This window comes from Sciurus carolinensis, chromosome 5 (genome assembly GCF_902686445.1).
Source record: "Sciurus carolinensis chromosome 5, mSciCar1.2, whole genome shotgun sequence".
NCBI lineage: Eukaryota > Metazoa > Chordata > Mammalia > Rodentia > Sciuridae > Sciurus > Sciurus carolinensis.
Genome location: NC_062217.1, coordinates 169144873 through 169164373, shown reverse-complemented (window position 1 = coordinate 169164373; position 19501 = coordinate 169144873). Strand labels below are relative to the sequence as shown.

Genomic DNA, 19501 nt, shown 5'->3' with positions numbered 1-19501 from the left:
ACACGGTAATGACGGGGCTAGGTATTTGGACAGGAATCCCAGTTTCATTGATGTCCCCAGGTCTGTAGCGGAGCGGTGGCGGGTGGGGGGGCCCGGCTGAGTGCGGGCCTGCGTGGGAGGGGTGCCAGGGTCTGGAGGTGAGACAGGCGTGGCTGCCCAGACTGGCTGCACAGGAACCCGGCTCTCCTACTTACTGGCCTTGTGGCCTGGGCAAGTCACTTGACCTCCCTGAGCTTCATGTCCTCCTCAGTAAAATGGGGACGATGTAGTCGTACCTTTAGGATTGTGAGAATTAAATGACTTAATATACATAGTAATGTGTTTGAACAGTGCTGGAGGAATGGAAAAGATTATATAATTATTAGCTCCTATTATGCATCAGTAGTAGTGATGATAATAACCAGTGGGATTGCTCACTAAGTCTCTGTGGAGCACCCTTGATGTGCCAGAGGCGTTAGGTACCTGGGAAGCGCCACCCGCCCCAACCGCCTTCATGGATCCTGTGTCAGTCAAGGGGGCAGGACAGGCCTCTGTGGAATAAATGGCCCAGCAGTCATGAGCATGGGCTCTGGCCCGGCTCTGTGCCTTGCCCTTTGGACATTGCCTCATTTGAGCTGTGCCAGCAGGTGAGGGGTGGTGGTCACAGTGTGCCCACAGGTGAGGCGCATGGACTGGGTGGGGCACCCTTAGAGAGCAGCCGGGTGGGAGTGCCTCCCACGCAGGTCTGATGCGGCCAGGCCTTTCGCCCCGGGCTGCACCGGTTGTCAGGATGCACACGCTGAGCCCACCGTGCATGTGCAGGAGGCTTCTGGGAGTGCTTTTGGGACAGTCCCTATTTGCAGTGTTGGGGACAGGACAGGCGGGGTAGGTGGGGCTCCGATGCAGTCCCAGCAGAGGCCACAGCAACCCCAGTGGCACTCTGGGGCTAGGATGGCACTTCAGAGATGCCTGCCATCTGGGGTCTCTCCCGTCCAGCAGCCACTGGATGGACTACCTGGGAGGCTTCCCCCGGGAGGCCCGGGTCTTCTCAGTGGAGGGCAGTTCTGGGAGGGGAACTGAACCGTGAGCTCTCTGGTTTTGCGACGTTTCATGAGCAGTAAAGACCCGGTCTTTGTGCTGCCTGGGGCAGGACCAGCCTCATCTGCTGCCTCTGCACGGCAGGGAGCAAGATGCCAGCCCCGGCAAGAACCAGCCCGGGTGGAAGGGAGCCAGGCCCATGGAGCCTCTCAGTTGCCACTGACCTCTGACTTGAGATGACCCCTGCTGTGCAGCCTGGGTGGAAGCCCTCCTGCCAGCAGCAGGGTCTCTCTGGGCCTGGAAGCACCGGGTGAGTGTGCGGATGTGTCGCAGCACAGATGGAGCCGGCCTCCCAAGTGCCTGTTGCCCTCCCTCCGTGACAGAGCTGCCCAAGGACTCAACAGCAGGCTCTTCCCCAGGCCTTCAGATTAACTCCTGACCTCTCAGAAGGAGGAGGAGAGCAGCCCGCATGAGGGACCCGGGGGAGAGAAGGTGGTGACGGGAGCCCCGTGGACTTGGAGCCTCCCTCCCTCCAGTCCTCCCTCCTTGGGCCTCCGCCGGGGCTGGGTGCAGGGTGGTCTGGAAGGGCCGTGGCACTGTCTTTAGCTGCTGCCCAGTCAGTTCCTGGGAGCTTGGGTTTTGCTGCTTAGAACCTCCTGCTTGGGCATCATGGACATGCCTTTCTAGGGGCCCTAGAAGTGGCCTGAGGTCACTTTAATAGGGCTGAACTGTCCAGCTGCCGAGAGCCAGGGGGTGGCCTCAGCCCACAGAGTAGGGGGGAGGGTGGCAGCAGCCAGGCCACAGAGACAGCCGGGGCCCTTGTGAGGAGGCTGCTCTCTGAAGGCCTCTCGTGGTGACACCTGGAGAGTGGCCCCGTCTGGTTACTGGTGGGAGAAAGGCCATCAGGCTGGAAATCCCCCAGGGCTCAACACTGCTCTTTTGGGGACGTGTTTGCAAAGCCCTCGGCCACCTATGTCTTCCCACAGGAGCTGTTTGGAAAGGGCGCGTCCGTGTGGGAAGGTGTGAGGCCGCCACACGGGAAGCCACACTGTTCCTCTGTTGAGAAGACGCAGGACTGGGAGGTGTTCCCACAGGCAGCTGGGGAGGGGACTCTGGGCCACCTGGGGTATGTGGAGTGCCTGACTGTGGCTCGGCTGTGAGGTCCCAGGCCAGACGTGGTGTCCAGAGGAGATGCTCATCCTCGGTGCAGATTGGTTTTCTCACCTGTGGGGACATCTCACGGGCTCACAGGTGATGTGTGAGGGCTGCGTTGCTCAGAGACACAGGGATGCTTGGCACGGGGAGAGGTCCCACCTCCACTGGATGTGCTGGATGGAACAGGTGCAGGAGGAGCCCAGCTGTGCCCAGGAGCCTTGGCCTGTGGGGAGAGGATGCTGCCCATGGCCCCAGCGGCCAGGGAGCTCCGCACCTGCCTATGTGTGTGTTAGGCCCAAACATGGATGAGCCTCAGTGTCACCTGCAGGTTTGCCCAAGGTGGCCCTGGACATTTCCTCCCAGGAGATCCACTGACCAGTTCTATCTCACTGTGCCTTGTGACGGGACAGTTAATGGTTGTGATTTAGGGGGACAAAAGGGCCCCTTCCCAGCCACACGAAATGGCCTTTTTCCCATGTAGAAAAGGAATATGTAATCATCACTGATGGCCCTGAGTCACAGGTCGGAAGTTATCGACCAGTGGTTTAAATGTGGTGTCAGCCAGTGGAGAATGATGTGGCCGGATGCCCTGGCTTTCGTTTCTGTGACCACATTTATTTTGACCCTCATGTGGCTGCAGGACCGTGGGGCGGGAGGAGAGTAGGTTGGAGGACATGAGCATGTCCACCTGTCAGAGCTCCGTCCCCGTGAGTGTCACTGAGAAGCCACAGGGCGGGTGCTTGAGGAGTAGCGGGTGGCCAGCAGGAGGAGAGCCCAGCTGCAGACTCTTCCTCCAAGCGTGGCTCTCCAAGAAGCACAGAGCAGCACCTGGAGGCAGAGTCCCAGCTCAAGGCCGCCCAGAGTCTGCACTTGTCTGAGTTGAAGCAGGACAGCTTGCGCGTTCAGGTGCTGTCTGAGCAGGGCCTTAATGACTCTGTCACGGGCCCTCTGGGGTGACCTGGGAAGACCCACTGCCGCCTGGCTGGGGTAGAACTGAACAGCAATGGTGCCCAGCTTGGCAGATGCCCTCAGGGTTGTGAGTTCTCGCCCCGGGGAGAGCGGTGTGGTGTGTGCCATCCAGCTCAACAGGACGTGCCCAGCGGCACTGCAGGAGGAGACGCCCAGGGCAGAGGGAGGGCTCACCATCCCGTGACCTTGAACTGGCACCTGTGGCCAGCACAGAGGGAAGGCCGACGAAGCAGCCCATCGTCCTTGGGGGTCAGAGGCCCTCAGTCTGCTGGGCTGCCCAGTCGCCTGCACCCGGCGGCCCGGCAGAGGAACGCGGGCTGGGAAGGGGCCGCTGTGAGGCCCCAGCACACCCACTTGCTGTGGCTGTCATTCTTCCAGGTGCCCAGCACAACACTCCACCAACACATTTGCTTTTCCTGACCGCAGCACCGGAGGTCCTCAGGTTCAGCCCGAATGCTCGTTTGCCGCTCTCTTTCCCTTGTGATTGGTTATCAGTCTCCTGTGACTTTTTAAGTTGTTCTGTGACAAAATTGATTTTTGCTTCCGAGTCATTGCTTCAGCCAAGGATTTGTCTTCTTCCCTAACCGTGAGGGCAGAGGTCACATCCTGTGGGGTCAGGGTCGGGGTCGGGCAGACCTGGGTTGTTCTGGGTTGTTGAGCACCCGCCCTCTCACCTCTGTCTCCTGCAGGAGATGGGGCGTGGATCTCGGGGAGGTTGAGAGAACACGTGAGGAGCCAGCACCAGCCCTAGGGCGTCACCTCAGGCCACTAGAGCGTGTGGACACGGGACCAGGGCCTCCTGCACGCCGGGAAAGTGCTGTCCCACTGAGACGTGCCCAGCCCCTGGCTTTGCTTTCATGGTCAGTAGCTGACCTCGGCTCAGGTCGGCTCACAGCAGTGGCCCTTAAATGCCACCGCGTGAGTTCAGCTGTGGCCTTTGGGCACCTGCCTGGATTTTACATGGAGGGGCCTTGAGGGGGCCTTTGGGGAGAGAGGTGGTTACTTTTAAAGGGAGCCCCTCCTCTACCAGACCCATGCCCAGTCCACTGCCCCTTCTGGGCCCCGGGACCCCTGCTCTGCACAGTCTCTAAAATAACCGCAGCGCAGAAGGCCGGGATGTGTTTGGGCTTATATTTGGAATTGCTGTTGGAAACAGTCCTGGCCAAATGGAACACCCATCTGTTCAGGATGGTTTGGGAGCAAGAAAATGGGGTGGCTTGGCAGGAGGGGGCTGGGCAACGCCCAGACTCAGGGCTGCCTGGACGTCAGGTCCCCTGGGCCCCACGCCACCCCAGAACTCTCCCCACAGCCTCAGCTGCTGCTGCCACTGCCAAGGACCACTGCCCCGTCTGGAGAAAATTTCCCTTTTATGAAACTGGGCTTTCTTCCTGAATCTTCTACCCACTGGTCAGTCCTTCAGGAGGATAAAGGGGTCTCCTTCCTGCTGAGTCTCTGCTTCCCCAGTGGTATTATGCCTTCCCCCTCACCATCTGGCACCCAGCACTGAAGGCAAGTGTCTTTCTGGGCTCTGACATGCCTGTCACTTTGCTCCACCCCCCCACATTCTCCTGGCCTGTGTCTCTATTAATGCATCCCGAGGTTGCCCCAGAGCTCCTGCACAGCCGTGGTGATTCATTATGAGCTTGTGACAACTGCACCCCTATGGATTTTCCACGCTGGTCTCTTTCCCCACTTCATCATTGTGCAGCTATTTTAAAGACTGAGCTGTGGATGTGGATGTGGACGTCCGTCTCTTTTTGTTTTACCTTGCTGTGTGTGTGCCTGCTGCAGCTTTTTGAGGTCTTGATGCATAAAATCGCCATCCTTCCCAATGTTTTCTGATGCCTTTACTCCTTCTGCGTCACCCTCACTCATCCACTAGGTCACCAGCTGGTGCCTTTTCCCAGAGCAGTTGTGGGGACATCAGAGTGTTGAAGGCATTTTGGTGACTCTTTGGCCTAATTCTCCAGGAGGACCCAGCAGTGCAGCCTGAAGAAAGGGCCCCTTTGCTTTACTTGCCTCCGTCTGGATTTTTGGTGGGAAGACTGGCCACTTGGTCGCAGCCCTCTGCACACCTGGGGCCACTGTCCCCAGATCTGGGTGGGAGACTCTATTGACGACAGTAGCTCCTTTGTTTACCCTGAGATTTGGGGTTAGAGTCTGCTCATTTCCTAGGGCTGTTTAATCAATTCCCTTAACCATGGTGGCTTCAAACAACAGAAATGCATTCCCTTCAGATCTGGAGACTGGCAGTCTGAAATTAAGAAGGCTGCTGGGTTGGTTCACTCTGGTGGCTCTGAGGGACAGTCTCCCCCCAGGCTGCCAGCTGCCGGTGGCTTCCAGCAGTCTCGGTGTCCTGGCTGCTGGCTGCTCCGTGCATTTCGCCTGTGTCTCACATGGTGTCCCCTCTCTTCCTTTCACCTTGAATCCAGACGATCTCATCTCAAGACCCTCAACTTAATTACACAAGCAAGGACCTTGTTCCCAAATAAGCCCACAATCCCAGGTACCCAGGTTAGGATGTGGACATGTCTGTACGTGTTACATTTAACCTGCTGTAGAATCCGGGTCACAGGTGGACATCTGTTACTGGGACTCGAGTCTGCTCAGGTGTCTGCTGATGGGCGGGGTGCCAAGGACCCCAGCCTGGGCCCTGGCGCTGGTGCCCAGGGAGCCTTGAAGCCCAGCCCACCTGTGGGCAGATCTGGAGGGGACTGCGGGCCCTAGAATTCTCTTCTCGCCCTGCCAAGGAGGACGTGGCCTGGCCTGGTCAGGGATGTGAGTTCATCTCAGCACCCCAGGCAGAGAAAACCTGCAGCCCCGCCTGGGGTACGCTTGCCTGGAATGCGGGACACATCCCAAGTTCCTCTGGAGAACTGTATGCAATCAGGGGCTTTTTCATGGATTTATTTTGTATCTAAAATTGAGGCTGGTTTACATACTCTTGTTTTATGTATGAGCCAAATGTCCACAAGAAATGTTATTACTACAAGGAAAAAAAATCTCAGTATGGAAACCTTGAGCCAGTGATTGGGTTTTTGTGATGGAATTTATGTAATAGAAATCTGGTTCCACCAAACCACCTGGGTACTCTGTGGCATCCTTGGTGAGAGCTCGGGGCTCAGGACGGTACGTGGAGTTTCACGAACGGTTCCAGCAGCGTCTGTTAAGTTTCGCTGATGTAGTGGCTGGGCTGTGCCTTACTCATAATGACAGGACTGCCTGAGGCTCTTGCAATCCTGATTTTGGCCTTGGTTGGTCAGCCCGTAGGGTCCACCTGTGCCCACCCTGCAGTGTCCTGAGCCGGGTTTCAGGGACGTGTTGTGTCATGATTTTGAAGGACAGTAGTGCAGGTGATGCTGGGGCCTCAGTAGACTGACCACAGGACAGTGCTCTTGGGAGTCTGGTTCTGGGCCCAGTCTTTTCACTGGTCCCTGAGACTCTCTAATGACTCATCTCAAGACAAATCCTTTTGGGGTTTTGGCTGACCAGGCAGAAAAGGACAAGACGCCACTAAGGTGTGCACCTGCCAAGCATCTCCAGGCCTCAAAGAGGCATCCTCTGTGGACACTGGAAGGGAGGAGCTCTCGGGGGATTCAGAGGTGAAAAAGACCTGCTCTTGCCCCCGAGAAGCCACATGGGGGGAGAAGTGGGGTAGTGAGAAGGAGCCCCTAGGTGAGCCAAGGCTTCTGCTTCTGCAGGGGGTGTGAGCCCAGGTAGGAGCACGGGAGAGGGAGATTGGCAATGCAGATGGTCACCCCCAGGCATGTGGCACCTGGCAAGACTGGCTGAATTACCTGCCCTGGGAAGAGGAAAGCCAGGCTGGTGGCTGGGGATAGGAAGCAGGGAGCCAGAGGAGAGGGCGGCCCCGCGTGCAGCCCTGGGGCCACTCTGAGGTCAGCCGGCCACTTGCCCCAGGTGGGAGGTGCAGCGGGGGCACAGGGAGGCGTGTGCCAGAAGAGAGAGGGTAAACGCCTGGGGAAATAAACAGCTGGAGTCACCAAGGCCAGAACGAGGACATCCTGACCCTCTCTGCAGCAGAGGCAGAAAATGGTCAGGAAGCTCACTACCTGCAGGTCCTGATGGGAAGCAGCCCCTCTGCCATCTGCAGCGAGGGAGAGAGGTTCTCCAGGACTTCGGCTGGGGTGGGAGTCTGTAGGGGAGCAGAGAGGGGTCCAACTTGGAATGCAGCCAGAGAGTGGAGCAAGGTGCTGGTGGATGGAAAGTCATTGGGACACTTAAAGGAAAGGGGGGTTCCGTCTGACGCAGCCTGCTGGATTCTTGCTGAAGACAGGCCAGGTGACCAGGCGTCTGGGCAGCCAGCAACCTGATCAGATGCGGAGGGTGACTCAGTTTGGGGTTTGGGAGACTCTGGCTAAAACAGCTCAGCAGTGCTTTACAAACAAATTTCAGCAGCTGCAGTTCAAGGGTCCAGTCGGCTTTTGTGAGTGGGATTCGTGGGTGGAGCAGCATCTTCTTCTAGTACTAACCGGGTTCCCTGAGAGGCTGAGCCGAGGGCGTGGGCTTGACAGGCAGAGGAGAGGGTTAAAGAGGCAGAACGGGAAGCCACTGGTCACCTCAAAGCCACTTTCCTGTGACTCAGTCGGTGTGGTTCCCAGCAGCTAACTTGTGTGACTGCATCCCGCTTTGGTCTTCCCGCTGAGCCTAGAGCAGAAGCTTCGTCCAAAACAACGGCCTCCCACGTCTGTCCCGCCACAGAAGGATTTTTACTAAGATGGGGTGTCCAGACAGACACGGATGGCCAGAAGTTGAGTTTGCTCAAGGAAGACCACCAGCTCTGTGGAGAACGGGAGAAGGTGCAGAGCGGGGCCTGGGCGGACACCCCTGCAGCTGCTCACCCACCTGTGTGCAGGTGCTTGGAGGTTGGGTTAAAACCAGGTTCCTGGGAACCCAGGAACACACATTGAACGCTTTTAAAAAATTGTTTGGAATGTCTTTGGGAAGAGCCAGGAGTTTCACATGGGCCTGTACTACTGCGAATGCTGTGTTGTTCCCTCCAAGAGGAGCGAGGACAGGAAGGAGCATAAGGTCTTCATGGCGTCTCTTTGCTATTATGTGATTTTTGTGATCTGGTGTTGTAAAAACACAGCCTTGACCTGAGGGAGCTAGGGGAAAGCCTTGCAAATCCTGCTGGTAGTGGTTTGGGGCCAGCGCAGACATGTCTGGTTGGGAAGGAGGGGAGGCACTTGAGGGGCGGGGCGAGAGAGAGGCTCATGGGGGGCGGGGAGAAGAAAGGCCAGGAGGGGCGGGGCGAGAAGGGAGGCTGGGAGGGGCGGGGCGAGAAGGGAGGCTGGGAGGGGCGTGGCGAGAAGGGAGGACCGGAGGGGCTCCTCTGCCAGGGAAGGTGGAGAAATGGTTGGGTTTTAATGAACAAAACCAGATAATGCGACTGCTCATTGATTTTCTTTGTTGCCGCGTGGCGTGACTTCGCCCGGCGGCTGGTGCATTATCCACTTGTTTCCTTCACAGGTTGTACTCCGACTACCTCTACTTTGCAAGTTCGAATAAATCCGCGGACGACTTCCATGAGAAAGTGACAGAAGCGCTGCAGCTGTTTGAGAACTGCATGCTGGATTACTCGCTGCGCGCCTGCGTCTACAACAACACCCTCAACAACGCCATGCCTGTGCGTGTGCAGAGCCCGCTTGACTGTCATTACGCAGGGCACGCTGGGGAGGGGGGCTTAGCCCAGAAACAGAGGAGCATTTCACTGTGCAAGTGCATTCAGCGCCCTTGAGCAGCCGGGAATGCCCAAGTCCGCATCCCGGATGTAGAAGCATAAACCATGGTGGGCCCTTGCAGTGACTCCTGCTTTCTCCCTGCCCACCACCTGGTCACCCACTGTCCCCTCTCTCTGTGAGAGAACGGGGTTGTCATTTAGGGAGGCTCTGAAAACACAGGCAGCAATTAGTCAGCAGGGAGGAGGCGCCCCGCCCTCAGACTGTCTTAAGAGCTTCTCTGCAGCGTGGGCTGTTCCCCTGGTTTTAGAACTGCATACCAGTGACTTGGAATATGTCTCTGACAGGGTCTCTGTTGAAAAGAATCCCCCCTCGATCTTCTGTCTGTTCCTGGCTTCCCCTCCAGGGACCAACCTGGAGATCTCAGCCTTTCTCCTGCACTGACATTTGCTGGTGACGAACTGGGCACTTTCCAGCTGAGGGATGGTTCTCCTTGCTGGGTCCCAGGAGGCCAAGTGCTTCCCAGCGGGGCTTTTGCAGCAAGTGGCTTTCCCCAGTGAGGTCCATTCACCATCTGCCCAGAATGTGGCCCTGCCAGCCTGTGCCCAGCACAACCATGTAAGGCATCGACTGCTGCAGAGGCTTGGAGAGCGCCCAGGGTGGTGGCGCTCACAGCAGGGGCTTCCTGTCACCCAGGCCGCCTTATCTATAGGCGGGTCACAGAGATGGTGTCCTGATCCCAGGCTGCCTTGCCAGGGCCTCTGTCATGTGGCAGGAGATGTGATCAGATGACCCCAGACCTGGAGAGCAGAGGTGGGCATGGGAGCCAGGGGGGGGGCGTGGGTTCACGTCGTCTCCCAGAGAACCCAGGGCCCCCATTTCCAGTCCCGTCTGCATTCTAACCATGACCCTCAGAGCACTGCTGGCTGTTGAGGCAGGGCCGTGAGCTCCCGGCGGGGGCTCCGTTCTCTCCACTTCTGTGCGTGCTGCAAGTGTCTTGATACAAGTCGTAAAAGTCCACTGGTGAAGGGAGGGGATCTGACTCTTGTTCCTCACTGATGGAAACTGCCCTGAGCTCTTTGGCCTCATGGACTCCCTGAAATCCACCCCATTTTACAGATGGGCACACTGAGGCTCACTGATGGGTTTGCTCCTGCCCAGAGTACTACTTTGGTACTCAACCCCAAGTGTGGTAGCCTCAGAAACTCAGGGCAGTCCCACCTTACTTGTGCTTTTAACTTCCATTTCATGTCTTGCTGGGGTGACAACTTAGCAGGTACCTGTGGTCAAAGGGAAGTCCCCAGGTGCAGGACAGTGGACAGGATGGATGTGGCCATAGCAGGTCCTGGGTTCATCTTCCTTCCTCTCTGTCTCTACACACGGGAGAAGGAGCTGGGAACGTAGGAAGGGGCTCTGGCTCCTCTGGGAGGGGAAGCCTCACTTCTGGGATGGGAAGAGAATTCCTCTCCAGCTGCAAACCCCAGCCGAGCCTGCAGGGCAGGGGTAGCTCTTTCGGACCCGCGGGGACCCTCACATCTCTTAGGGTGTTCATTGCCTCCTGTGGCGCCTCCCTCTCCATCACGGCCACAGCCTAGTCTCTCCCTCTAGACCTTCAGCCTGGCCAAGGCTTCTGCCTCGGAGCAGGGCTCACAGGTGTGGTCCCTGGAAACTTGCCAGACATGCAGACTCTGCCCCTCAGGCCTCCTGAATCAGAAACTTTGCAAGCGACCTTCTGTCCATCCGTGGAGCAGGCCTGCCCGCGGTGTGCTACGCGCTCGGACTCTGGAACCACCAGAGTCCGCAACTCCTCCCTGGGGTGCGCTTCCCCTGCTTGCCAAGGGGCTTCTTGTCCTTGAGGTCTTTCACTAGCCAGGCTTCCAGTTCTTTCTCCACCCGATTCCTTTTCTCTGCAGCCCGTAGCACAGTTGAGATTTCAGGTGTTCCTGATCAGGTTAGCTGTGTACCCCGGCTGTGAGCCCCACGAGGCCAGCCAGGGCCGTCTGTGAAGCAGCAGCCCACCTACATTGCCTGGGGCCGGGCGCCTGGCATCTGGTGTGAACTCCGTCATTAGCTGAGGAATGAATGAATGTGTAGGGAGAGTTGTGGGGAGGATGCACATAGGGTCCCAGTGGAGTCATATTGGGGGACAGATTGCTCAGCATGTCTGGGGAGAAGCTGGGCCTGGCCAGGCTCAGCTTGACCTTGGCCTGCTGCCATGCTACACTCCTGGGCTCCCTGTGGTGGAACAAGTCCCACGCATGAGGTACTGGCTCTGGTGGGTGCTGGCCACTGACCTGGGGCCTCCCTCTGGACCTCTGTTTTTCTGTCACTGGGTCAGTCAGCAGCCATAACTTCAAGGCTTCTCTCAGCTCTGGCGTTTTCTAATTTTAAACGCGCTGTGCTCCTGCCCTATGTCTCCCGTCTGTGTGGTTCTCTTTAGACTCTTGTCCTGTCCTGGGCAAAGGTGAGGGGACTGGAACTCCGAGCGGGCGGTCTTGGGTGTCCTTGTAGTTCCCAGTTGTAGTGGTGATGCTGTGTGCACAGAAATGTCCCCAGAGTGCCCAGACTGACTGTAAGTGGGTGGGACGAGAGTGGAGGAGAGGACTGCTGGGTTGGGCAGATGGGGACTTGCTCCTTTGGCGCAGCTGAGTGCCCAGGAAGCCCGCGCGCTCCCTGCCTGGACCAGCCCCACTGCAGGACTTGGCCACGTGGGACTCTGGGCCCAGGACTCTGGCCCCTGAGAACACTGGTGGGACTCTGACCAGGTGGGCACAAGCTTTCAGAGACTATTCCGTCACCACGGCCAGGTGCAGGGACGGGCTACAGCCACTCTCCAACAGCAGCATCCTGCCCCAAACACTTGGCTGCCCTCCTTCCAGAAGGTTCTCTAGTTGCAAAGCCAGGTTCTCTGGAAGTGATAAACCTCATCTGACCGGTCTCCCCTCAAGGAGCGGCCTACGAGCTGCCAGGGAGAGAGGCTTGAACAGCCCTGAGAGGCCCACTCCTGTGTGTCGGAGGCCCGGGTCTCGTTTCCGAGGCTGGCGCATGCTCGTTGCCTGTTCCTTGCTCCTCGCAGCTTGAGGCCTTTGTTACGAGCTGGTGTATAGATAGCAAGGAAGTGTGGGCCGGAGGCAGCTAATGAATTTTGGAGACAACATATCCATTCCCTCTAATTGCTTTCCTTCCTTCCCATCTTCCTACATCGTTAGAAAAATAATGAAATGGAAAACGAATGGCAAGAGATGAAACTTGATAGCATCTGCATGTATTTTTTTCCAATGGTTCTTCATTTTATTGTTGACTGTGCTTAGCGGTGCTGCCGAGGACCATATTGGGCACTGATAGGTCTTGCTGAGAAAGGCTTGATGGGAAAGCACCGACCCTGCCCTCTGGGAACTCAAGGTCAAGGGCAGGAAGTGTGACAGAAGAGGGTCTGTGTTAAGCTCCAGGAGAAGCCAGCCCTGGGAGGCACTCCAGGTGGAGGGGAGAGCTGGAAGGTCAAGCTGGACCAAGGACCTTCTGTGTGGAGGGCCCTGGAGCTCTGAGCAGGGCTGGCCATGACCAGCTCACTGCTCTGCCAGCATGTGCTGGGAGCCGGGCACAGGGTGGTGTGTAGGACGAGTGGAACTGTGTGAGTGTCCAGGTTGGTGCCGACGGGCAGGGGGAGGGGGAGAGGGGTGTGGACAAGGAGGTGGGGGGAGGCTGCCCCACTGCCCTTGCTTGGATGCCCCTGCAGGTTCTGGAGGAGGTTCCCACACCTCCAAGTTCACCAGTGTTCTAGAAAAGCTCAGGAGGCCCACTAAAGGTGGCCGTGTCTGTGGTCATAGTTTATGACAGGGAAAAGGTGCAGATGGAAGTCAGCCAGGGGAAGCAGGACGTGGCAGGGCCAGGGGCTCCAGTGCAGAGTCCGTCCTCATCTCCCAGGGCAGGGCTCCTGCGTCCCAGCCATGACGGACATGTGACCACACTCCTGGACTGTTGCCACACCAGCCTTGGTGCCCAGAGTCCTTACCGGGACCCTCTTACCTACTGTCCTGTGACTGTTGCACTCCAGTCCCTCCAGAGGTCAGGAGTGACACCTACCTGTAGTCCAGAGCCCCATCCTAAGTCACAATGTTAGCCTGTCCATGGCCAAAGCCCCAGGCAAACCAAGACACTCCTGGTGGGCAGCACATTCCAAGGCCTAGAGGTCACCTCCCAGCGGTCAAGGGTGGGGCCAGACCTTTCTCTTGGTTAACTCTTCATTGCGCAGCTCGCATTTTAGCACAAGAAAAAGGAACAGAAGGATGGGGACCAGGAAACCAGTAGGTGGAAAGGGGCCAGGCCTGGGGCCTGCTGCTTCGCGCCCGGTCATGTCCTCCTGTGCGCACATTCACGGCCCGTTGTCCCTGCAGCACCTGGTTGCCTCAACGTCCACAGTGGATTTTCAGTCTGTCGTGTGCTAGACGCCAGGGTCGCATGGGGAGCAGGGAGAGAGCTGGGATGTCACGCAAAGAGCACGTGCTCCCTCAGTTGTGCTCCTTGGGGGCTGCGGCCTCCGTCTCTTCCCCATAGCCAGTGCTCACCAGCCACGTGGAGACCTGGCGCTGCCCGTGGGGCCGTGGTGAGGACTGAACGCACCCGAGTGTCTCAGTCAGCTTTCTCTCTGCTGTGGCCAAACGACCCAACCAGCACAACAGTAGAGGGGGAAGAGTTTATTTGAGGGCTTACGGTTTCAGAGGTCTCAGTCCTTAGAAGGCGACTCCATTCCTTGGTGCTCGAGGTGAAGCTGCACATCATGGCGGGAAAGGGTGGTGGAGGGAAGCAGCTCACATCATGGTGATTAGGAAGCAGAGTCCACTCTCCAGATACAAATATACACCCAAAGCCACACCCCAGCGCCCACCTCCTCCAGCCACACCCACCACTTCAGTTACCGCTCAGTCAATCCCTATTGGGGATTGATCCACTGATTGGGTTAAGACTCTTAGAACCCAGTCATCTCTCCTCCGAACCTTCTTGCACTGCCTCACATGTGAGCTTCTGGTGGACACCTTGCATCCCAACCGTAATACCAAGTGTAGAAATTCTCTGTCCACGAGGCACAAAACTACTTGTGGAGATGCCAGGGCACCTGTGTTCAGGGACCGCTCTTGGACGTGACTCTTTGCCAGGACAGCTCTCCTGCGTTGCTTTATAGTGAAGGCCATGATGCTTTAGGGAAATGCCTTTGAGTGCCAGGAACATCTCTCCTGAATCATGCCCTCCCTTTGTCCTAGGTGAGGCTCCAGGTCGGGCTGTATGCCGTGTACCTTCTGGACTGGCTCACGGTGTTTAGTAAGGAACAGTTTCTTATTCTGCGCCTGGAAGACCACGCATCCAACGTCAAGTACACCATGCACAGGGTCTTCCAGTTCCTGAACCTGGGTATGTGACATGCATTGGGTGATGGGGCCCAGCGTGGGCCCAGCGTGAGCCCCAGGGGTGCTGGCTGGGTCAAGCACAGTCACAGCAAGCTGGGCAGGGATGGGCTAGCTGGAAGGCCCAGGGAATTCCAAAGAGGCTGTTCCTGGCATGGTGACGGAGTCTCTGGGGAAGAAGAGGCGGCCTCCCTCTGGGAGCTTGCAGCCCAGCAGGAGAGGACGAAGTTGCCGCTGTACTCACTGAGTACCGTGTGGCATGACTTGGGGGGAAGTCACTATTGTCATGGGGTCTGTGTTGACAACTGGGGAGGATTGCTCCAGGAAGTGGAGGCTTCCTAGGAGGAAAGGGTCTGTGGTTTGAGCTTGGAAGGAGCAGCAGGGTGATGTTGGTGGCTGGAACAGTCCTGCAGAAGACACAGGGTGTGCAGGAGGGAACTGGCCACTGCACCTGAGCGTTGCTGGGCACCCCTGGCATCAGAGTTGTGTGACTGTTGGTTACTGGCCGCAGCTCTGGGAGGGTAAGCCTACCCTAAGCTTGAGGACACCAGCTCCAAGTCGCCAGGGCACTTTGTGCCCCAGGCCACACTGCTGGCCGTGGCAAAGGCTGGTGGAGACACCCACAGGTGGCATATGCTTCCCATGTGGAGGGGTCACCTGAGGATAGTGGGCAAAGCTGAGGCAGAGTCAGAACTCTCCTGAGTGCCTCCTGTGGCCCTGCTTAGGACCTTGCCTGGGAATTTTGTTAATTGAGTATTTCTTAAAATCTATCTGCCTCCACAGGGTCATTTGCCCTTCTCCTTTTTTGGGGAGCTGGTAATGTGTTGGTGTGTGGTCACTTTTATTCTTTCTAAGGCCTAGACCACTTTTTTTTTTTTTTTAATTTGGTCATCTGTAGACTCCTCACATTAATGAGCTTGTGTTTGGCCTTAAGAGGGACAGTAAGGCCCACTTTCTGTTTTGCATGACCTTAGGACACTGGGATTTGCTAAGAACTTTGTCCAGATCCTGAGAGCCCAGACTCCAGCTGCCTGAACAGTGACCCTGTGCGTTTAAGCCAGTGAGCAGCTTGTGTCCCCAGGCCTGGGCTCAAGTGGCAGCCTCAGCTGGCAAGCCTGCCAACTTGTCACAGGTGTCTCCTCACTGACGTACTTGCTGCAGGTGGAGGCACAGCCAGCAGGGTCTCTAGGCACGGGTGGCCTATACACCCCTCATGACCCCCTCACAGCCAGACACACAGGAGAAATGAGACCTTTTGCATCAGGACCCAAGGTGGAAATGACTGTGGCAGGTTGCAGCTAGTTAGCTGGGAAACTAAGCCCCTGGACCGTGCCTGGCAGATGACACGATATCCAGAACAGGCTGCCGTGGAAAGCAGCCCTGCAAGGATAGCTGGAAACAAATCCCCGAGGTGAACCAGGAGTGAAAGTGGCTTGTCCTGAAGTACCAGTGGGACTCTGTGGGGGTGGGCCTTACAGGCTGCCTCGGAATTTCTTTGCTATTTCATAATGGTATTTCCCCCTCCCTCCCTCATCTCCTCCAAATGGGTCCAGCCAAAGAATTTGAAGCCCCAAACACATTCTTCTAGAAGGAAATCCCTTTCTCAGCACAAAGGAGAGCTGGGATTTTTGCACAGTCCCCTCTACCTCCTGCCATGCCTCTGGCCTTACAGTATTCTTTACCTTTCATTCCAGGGCCTTTAAGTGAGAAGCAAGAGGCCTTGATGACCAAGAGCCCTGCGTCCAATGCACGGCGTCCAGAGGACCGGAACCTGGGGCCCATGTGGCCAGTCACGCAGAAGATTCTGCAGGACTTCTATGGGCCTTTCAATGCTAGGCTGGCACAGATCCTCGCTGATGAAGCATTTGCATGGAAGACACAGTGAGACCTTAGTCCTGGCGGCAGGCACAGGACTCAGCGACTCTGTCTTTGCCATGACTTGAACTGTCTCTCTTGGGGGACCTGTTTTACTCACAGTGTGGAGAAAACCTGGAGACTCCATCTTCTTTTCCCCCTGAGACACCTGTCAATTATAACCATTCTAGAATTTCCTTTGTGATGCTCAGTAGCTCAGCCCTTGACCCCACAGAGATCCTCCTGAGGCCACTGGAAGCTGCACATGGGCAGGAATCCAGTTCTGCTCCATGAGCACCCAAGAGCCCTGGGACCGGCAGGCTTGCGACACGTCAGGTGCGGTGCAGAGAGGAGGCCTGGGGAGGCCCCAGCCCAGTCCTGCTCAGCCACCCCCAGGAGAGTCCGAGCGCAGGGTCCGAGAGTCCTGGGATCCGATGGAGCACACCAGAGCTCCTGCCCTGGCTGACCAGCACTTACACGTCACGTGCTCCCCAGCAGTTTTGCAATACTCTTCTTTGGATCGCTCACCCTGTCTGCGTGGAGAACCCAACTTCTTTTGAGAATGGAAGCTCTTTCATTTTTGTCCTTTTTACTCCCAAGTCAGCTCTTCAGTGACATCAGAAATAAACCCATCACTGTTTCCAAGAGAAAAAAAGAAAAAGTTTTTGGCAGCTGTTCATCTCTCCAACCTCCCATTCCGCCCTGTAGACTTTATGTTTAACTAGAAAATGAATGAGTTAACAAACCACTTCCTGCATTTGACTAGCCCTCTCCCCTGCCTCTTTAGATGTTTTCTCAAGAAATTCAGTTTATATTTGGAAGGGGAATTTTTGCTGAATGCCAGAATCATGCATCCTCAAGGAGCTGAACACTTGGTTGGGTCTCGGTGACTGAAGTCCTGAGGCATGCAGGGTCCTCGGAGAACTCAAGGAAGCTCAAGTGCTCTGTCTTTGCTGGCTTTCGAGGGGCGGAGCCTCTCTGGAATGAGTTCGATATCCTCGTTCTCCAGCTCCTCTCTCCTTAGGGGCTGCAAGATTCTGGTATCCTGATTCGGAAACTCAATGCACAAGCTGAACATGTAGAATGCTGGAATTTGGAATGAGATTGCTAGGAGCTATGTTCCTAACGGAATTTTCCAGTGCTCTTGGCAGCTAGGTTTACAGTGGATGGGCTGAAGGTCTTGTCATTTCTTGGAAGTCATGGGGAAGGCTGGAGAGAATGCTTGGGCCCGCTTGGCACTCAGCACCAGGTGGGACAAGGAAACTTTGCCCCCGTGTTGTCAAGGGATGCTTCCTGTGAACCCATGTTCTCGTGCTGAGGTTCCATGACCCGAGTCAGAAAGTGCAAACACTACATACCCAACTCACTCGTGTGTGAGGCGGCTGGGCTTCGGTGGCACCCGGATCTGCGCTTGCTCAGCTATCTGATCCTCTTGCCGGCGTCTTTCTGCCGCTGCAAAAGGGGTGCTGAGCCCACTGCCCAGTGTGCGGCTTGCTCTCAGCACTGCTGCGACCGGGGCTGGTTCCGCCACCGAGGGCGCCGTGTGTCCTGATCGCCACTTGCCCAGACAATCCCCCCCTTTCTCTTGCAGCGGGGAAGTCTGGCCCGAGCACAGGGATGCTTTAGGGAGACATCACTTTGAGTGTGTGTGTGTATTTATTTGGAATACAGAGCGTGTGCGCGTGTGGGCGCGTCTGCTGAGTGGATTCCCTGCAGTCCTGCTGCTGACCAGGCTCCTCCGCTCTGGACATAATGCCTTTACAGATTAATTTCTCTGCCAATTAACTTGTCATTTCCAATACATATTTTGCTATTCAACGTCAGCCATGATTTCAACGAGGGGTTTTTCTTATGCACTCCTATGCATGTGAATAACATGTGGTGTAACTCTGCTTCTTACAGAAGTATTACCAAGGTCTTATTTCCAATATTATTTGGTTCATTACCGATCTCTTTTATATATGCAGGCCCCCTTTCTGTGCCACCCAGTGCCATCCAGACACGGTTTCTCCTCCAGGCCTCTCTCGGGAGGCCACACTGTTGCCTTTGCTTTCTCTCCGTCGAGGCCTGGCTCCTGTTGACAGTACCGATGCCACTTTTGGGCAGTGGCTCTCTAGCCCGTCACCCCAGACCAAAGCGAAACGGAAGGTTCCTCACGACCTGGTATTGAAGACGCTGCGCACGTGTGTGTGTCCACCGTAGCCCTTGGTTGTGTGAGGCATCGCATGAATCACGGCGATGTACTTATTAATATGTGACATGATTAAAGATGGACCCACGTGACTGGTTCCTGCCCGCAGGGCGCGTGTCCTCCTGTCTCCAGCACGCTGTCTCTTCTTTCCATGGCGTCTCAGTGCATGAGCACGTGGTGGAGGAAGGTTGGCGTCTCCCTCGCCAGAGTGCCCGCTCACTGTGTGAAGGGGTTGACGGGGCGGCTGGCGAGAGAGGGCCGTGGCCACACCCAGAATGCAGAAAAAAGCTCCAGGGCAGAGACAAGGACTTGGTGTTCCTGGGGCCTCCTGCCAGGGTCAGCTGTGGGTGAGTCGGGGTGGAGGTCGGCCCTGTGCAGGCTGGGCCTGCGTCATCTTCAGACCTTGAATCTGTGTTAGGTGGCCTCACTCCTTGGCCTGCCTGGCCCCCGGGAACTGTGTGTTTGAGACCTCTGGTGTCTCTGTGTGCATGTCATTATTGCTAGACACTTGGCGTCCTGCTGTGACACAGGGCAGGACAGGTGTACTGGGGCTGGGTGACAAGTACCACTGACTGGGCGGCTTAAATGGCAGCCTGAGGCTGAAGTTCAAGATGGCGACACCAGCAGGTGGTTTTTCCTGGGGCATCTCTCTGTGGCTTGCTGAGGCTGCTCTCCTGCTGGCCAAGGCATGGTCTTCCCTCCTGTGTGCCCTCCTCCTCTCAGCAGGACACAGATCAGCGGAGGAGCCGCCTCAGTGTCCTCATTTTAACTAAGTCACCTTTTCAAAGGCCTTATCTCTAAACGGCCATACTCTGAGGTGCTATCAGTTGGGACTTCAACACGTGAATTTGGGGAGGGGGTTACAAGTCTGTCCCCAGTTTGGGGCTCTGGAAGCCTGGGCCATCCTGGGTACAGCGTGGACCCTGGCTTGGTTCTCCAGTTCTGGGAAGACAGATTGTCACCTCTCTCCATCACTGACCCCCATGGAGGTACATTGAGCATGGGGAGCCAGGGGCATCCAGGTGTGGAAGGCGGGGAGCCCCGCCCCTTTGACCTGGGCTTTGCTTGTTGTGCTGCTGCATGAGAAGGTGGGTGGTGGGAATTGGGAGCAGGACAGGCCTGGTGTGTGGTAAGGGTAGGTGCTCTGACCCCTTGAACACCTCTGCTGCAACCCTTTGCCGAAACTCTGCTGTGAGTCACCTGCCCGCCTCCAGGAA

General features: G+C 56.6%; 1 protein-coding gene across 5 annotated transcripts in view; it reads left to right on the top strand.

Moving 5' to 3' along the window:
* Window positions 1-18397, top strand: part of Chst15 (carbohydrate sulfotransferase 15) — a 71746-nt gene extending 53349 nt beyond the window's left edge. For all 5 annotated transcript variants that reach the window (XM_047554040.1, XM_047554042.1, XM_047554043.1 and 2 more), the window contains exons 6-8: window positions 8632-8788; window positions 14099-14246; window positions 15934-18397. In XM_047554040.1, coding sequence (XP_047409996.1) covers window positions 8632-8788; window positions 14099-14246; window positions 15934-16124 — 496 coding nt within the window. In that variant the 3' untranslated portion in view covers window positions 16125-18397. The remainder of the gene's footprint in view (window positions 1-8631; window positions 8789-14098; window positions 14247-15933) is intronic.
* The last annotated feature ends 1104 nt before the right edge of the window (window positions 18398-19501 follow it).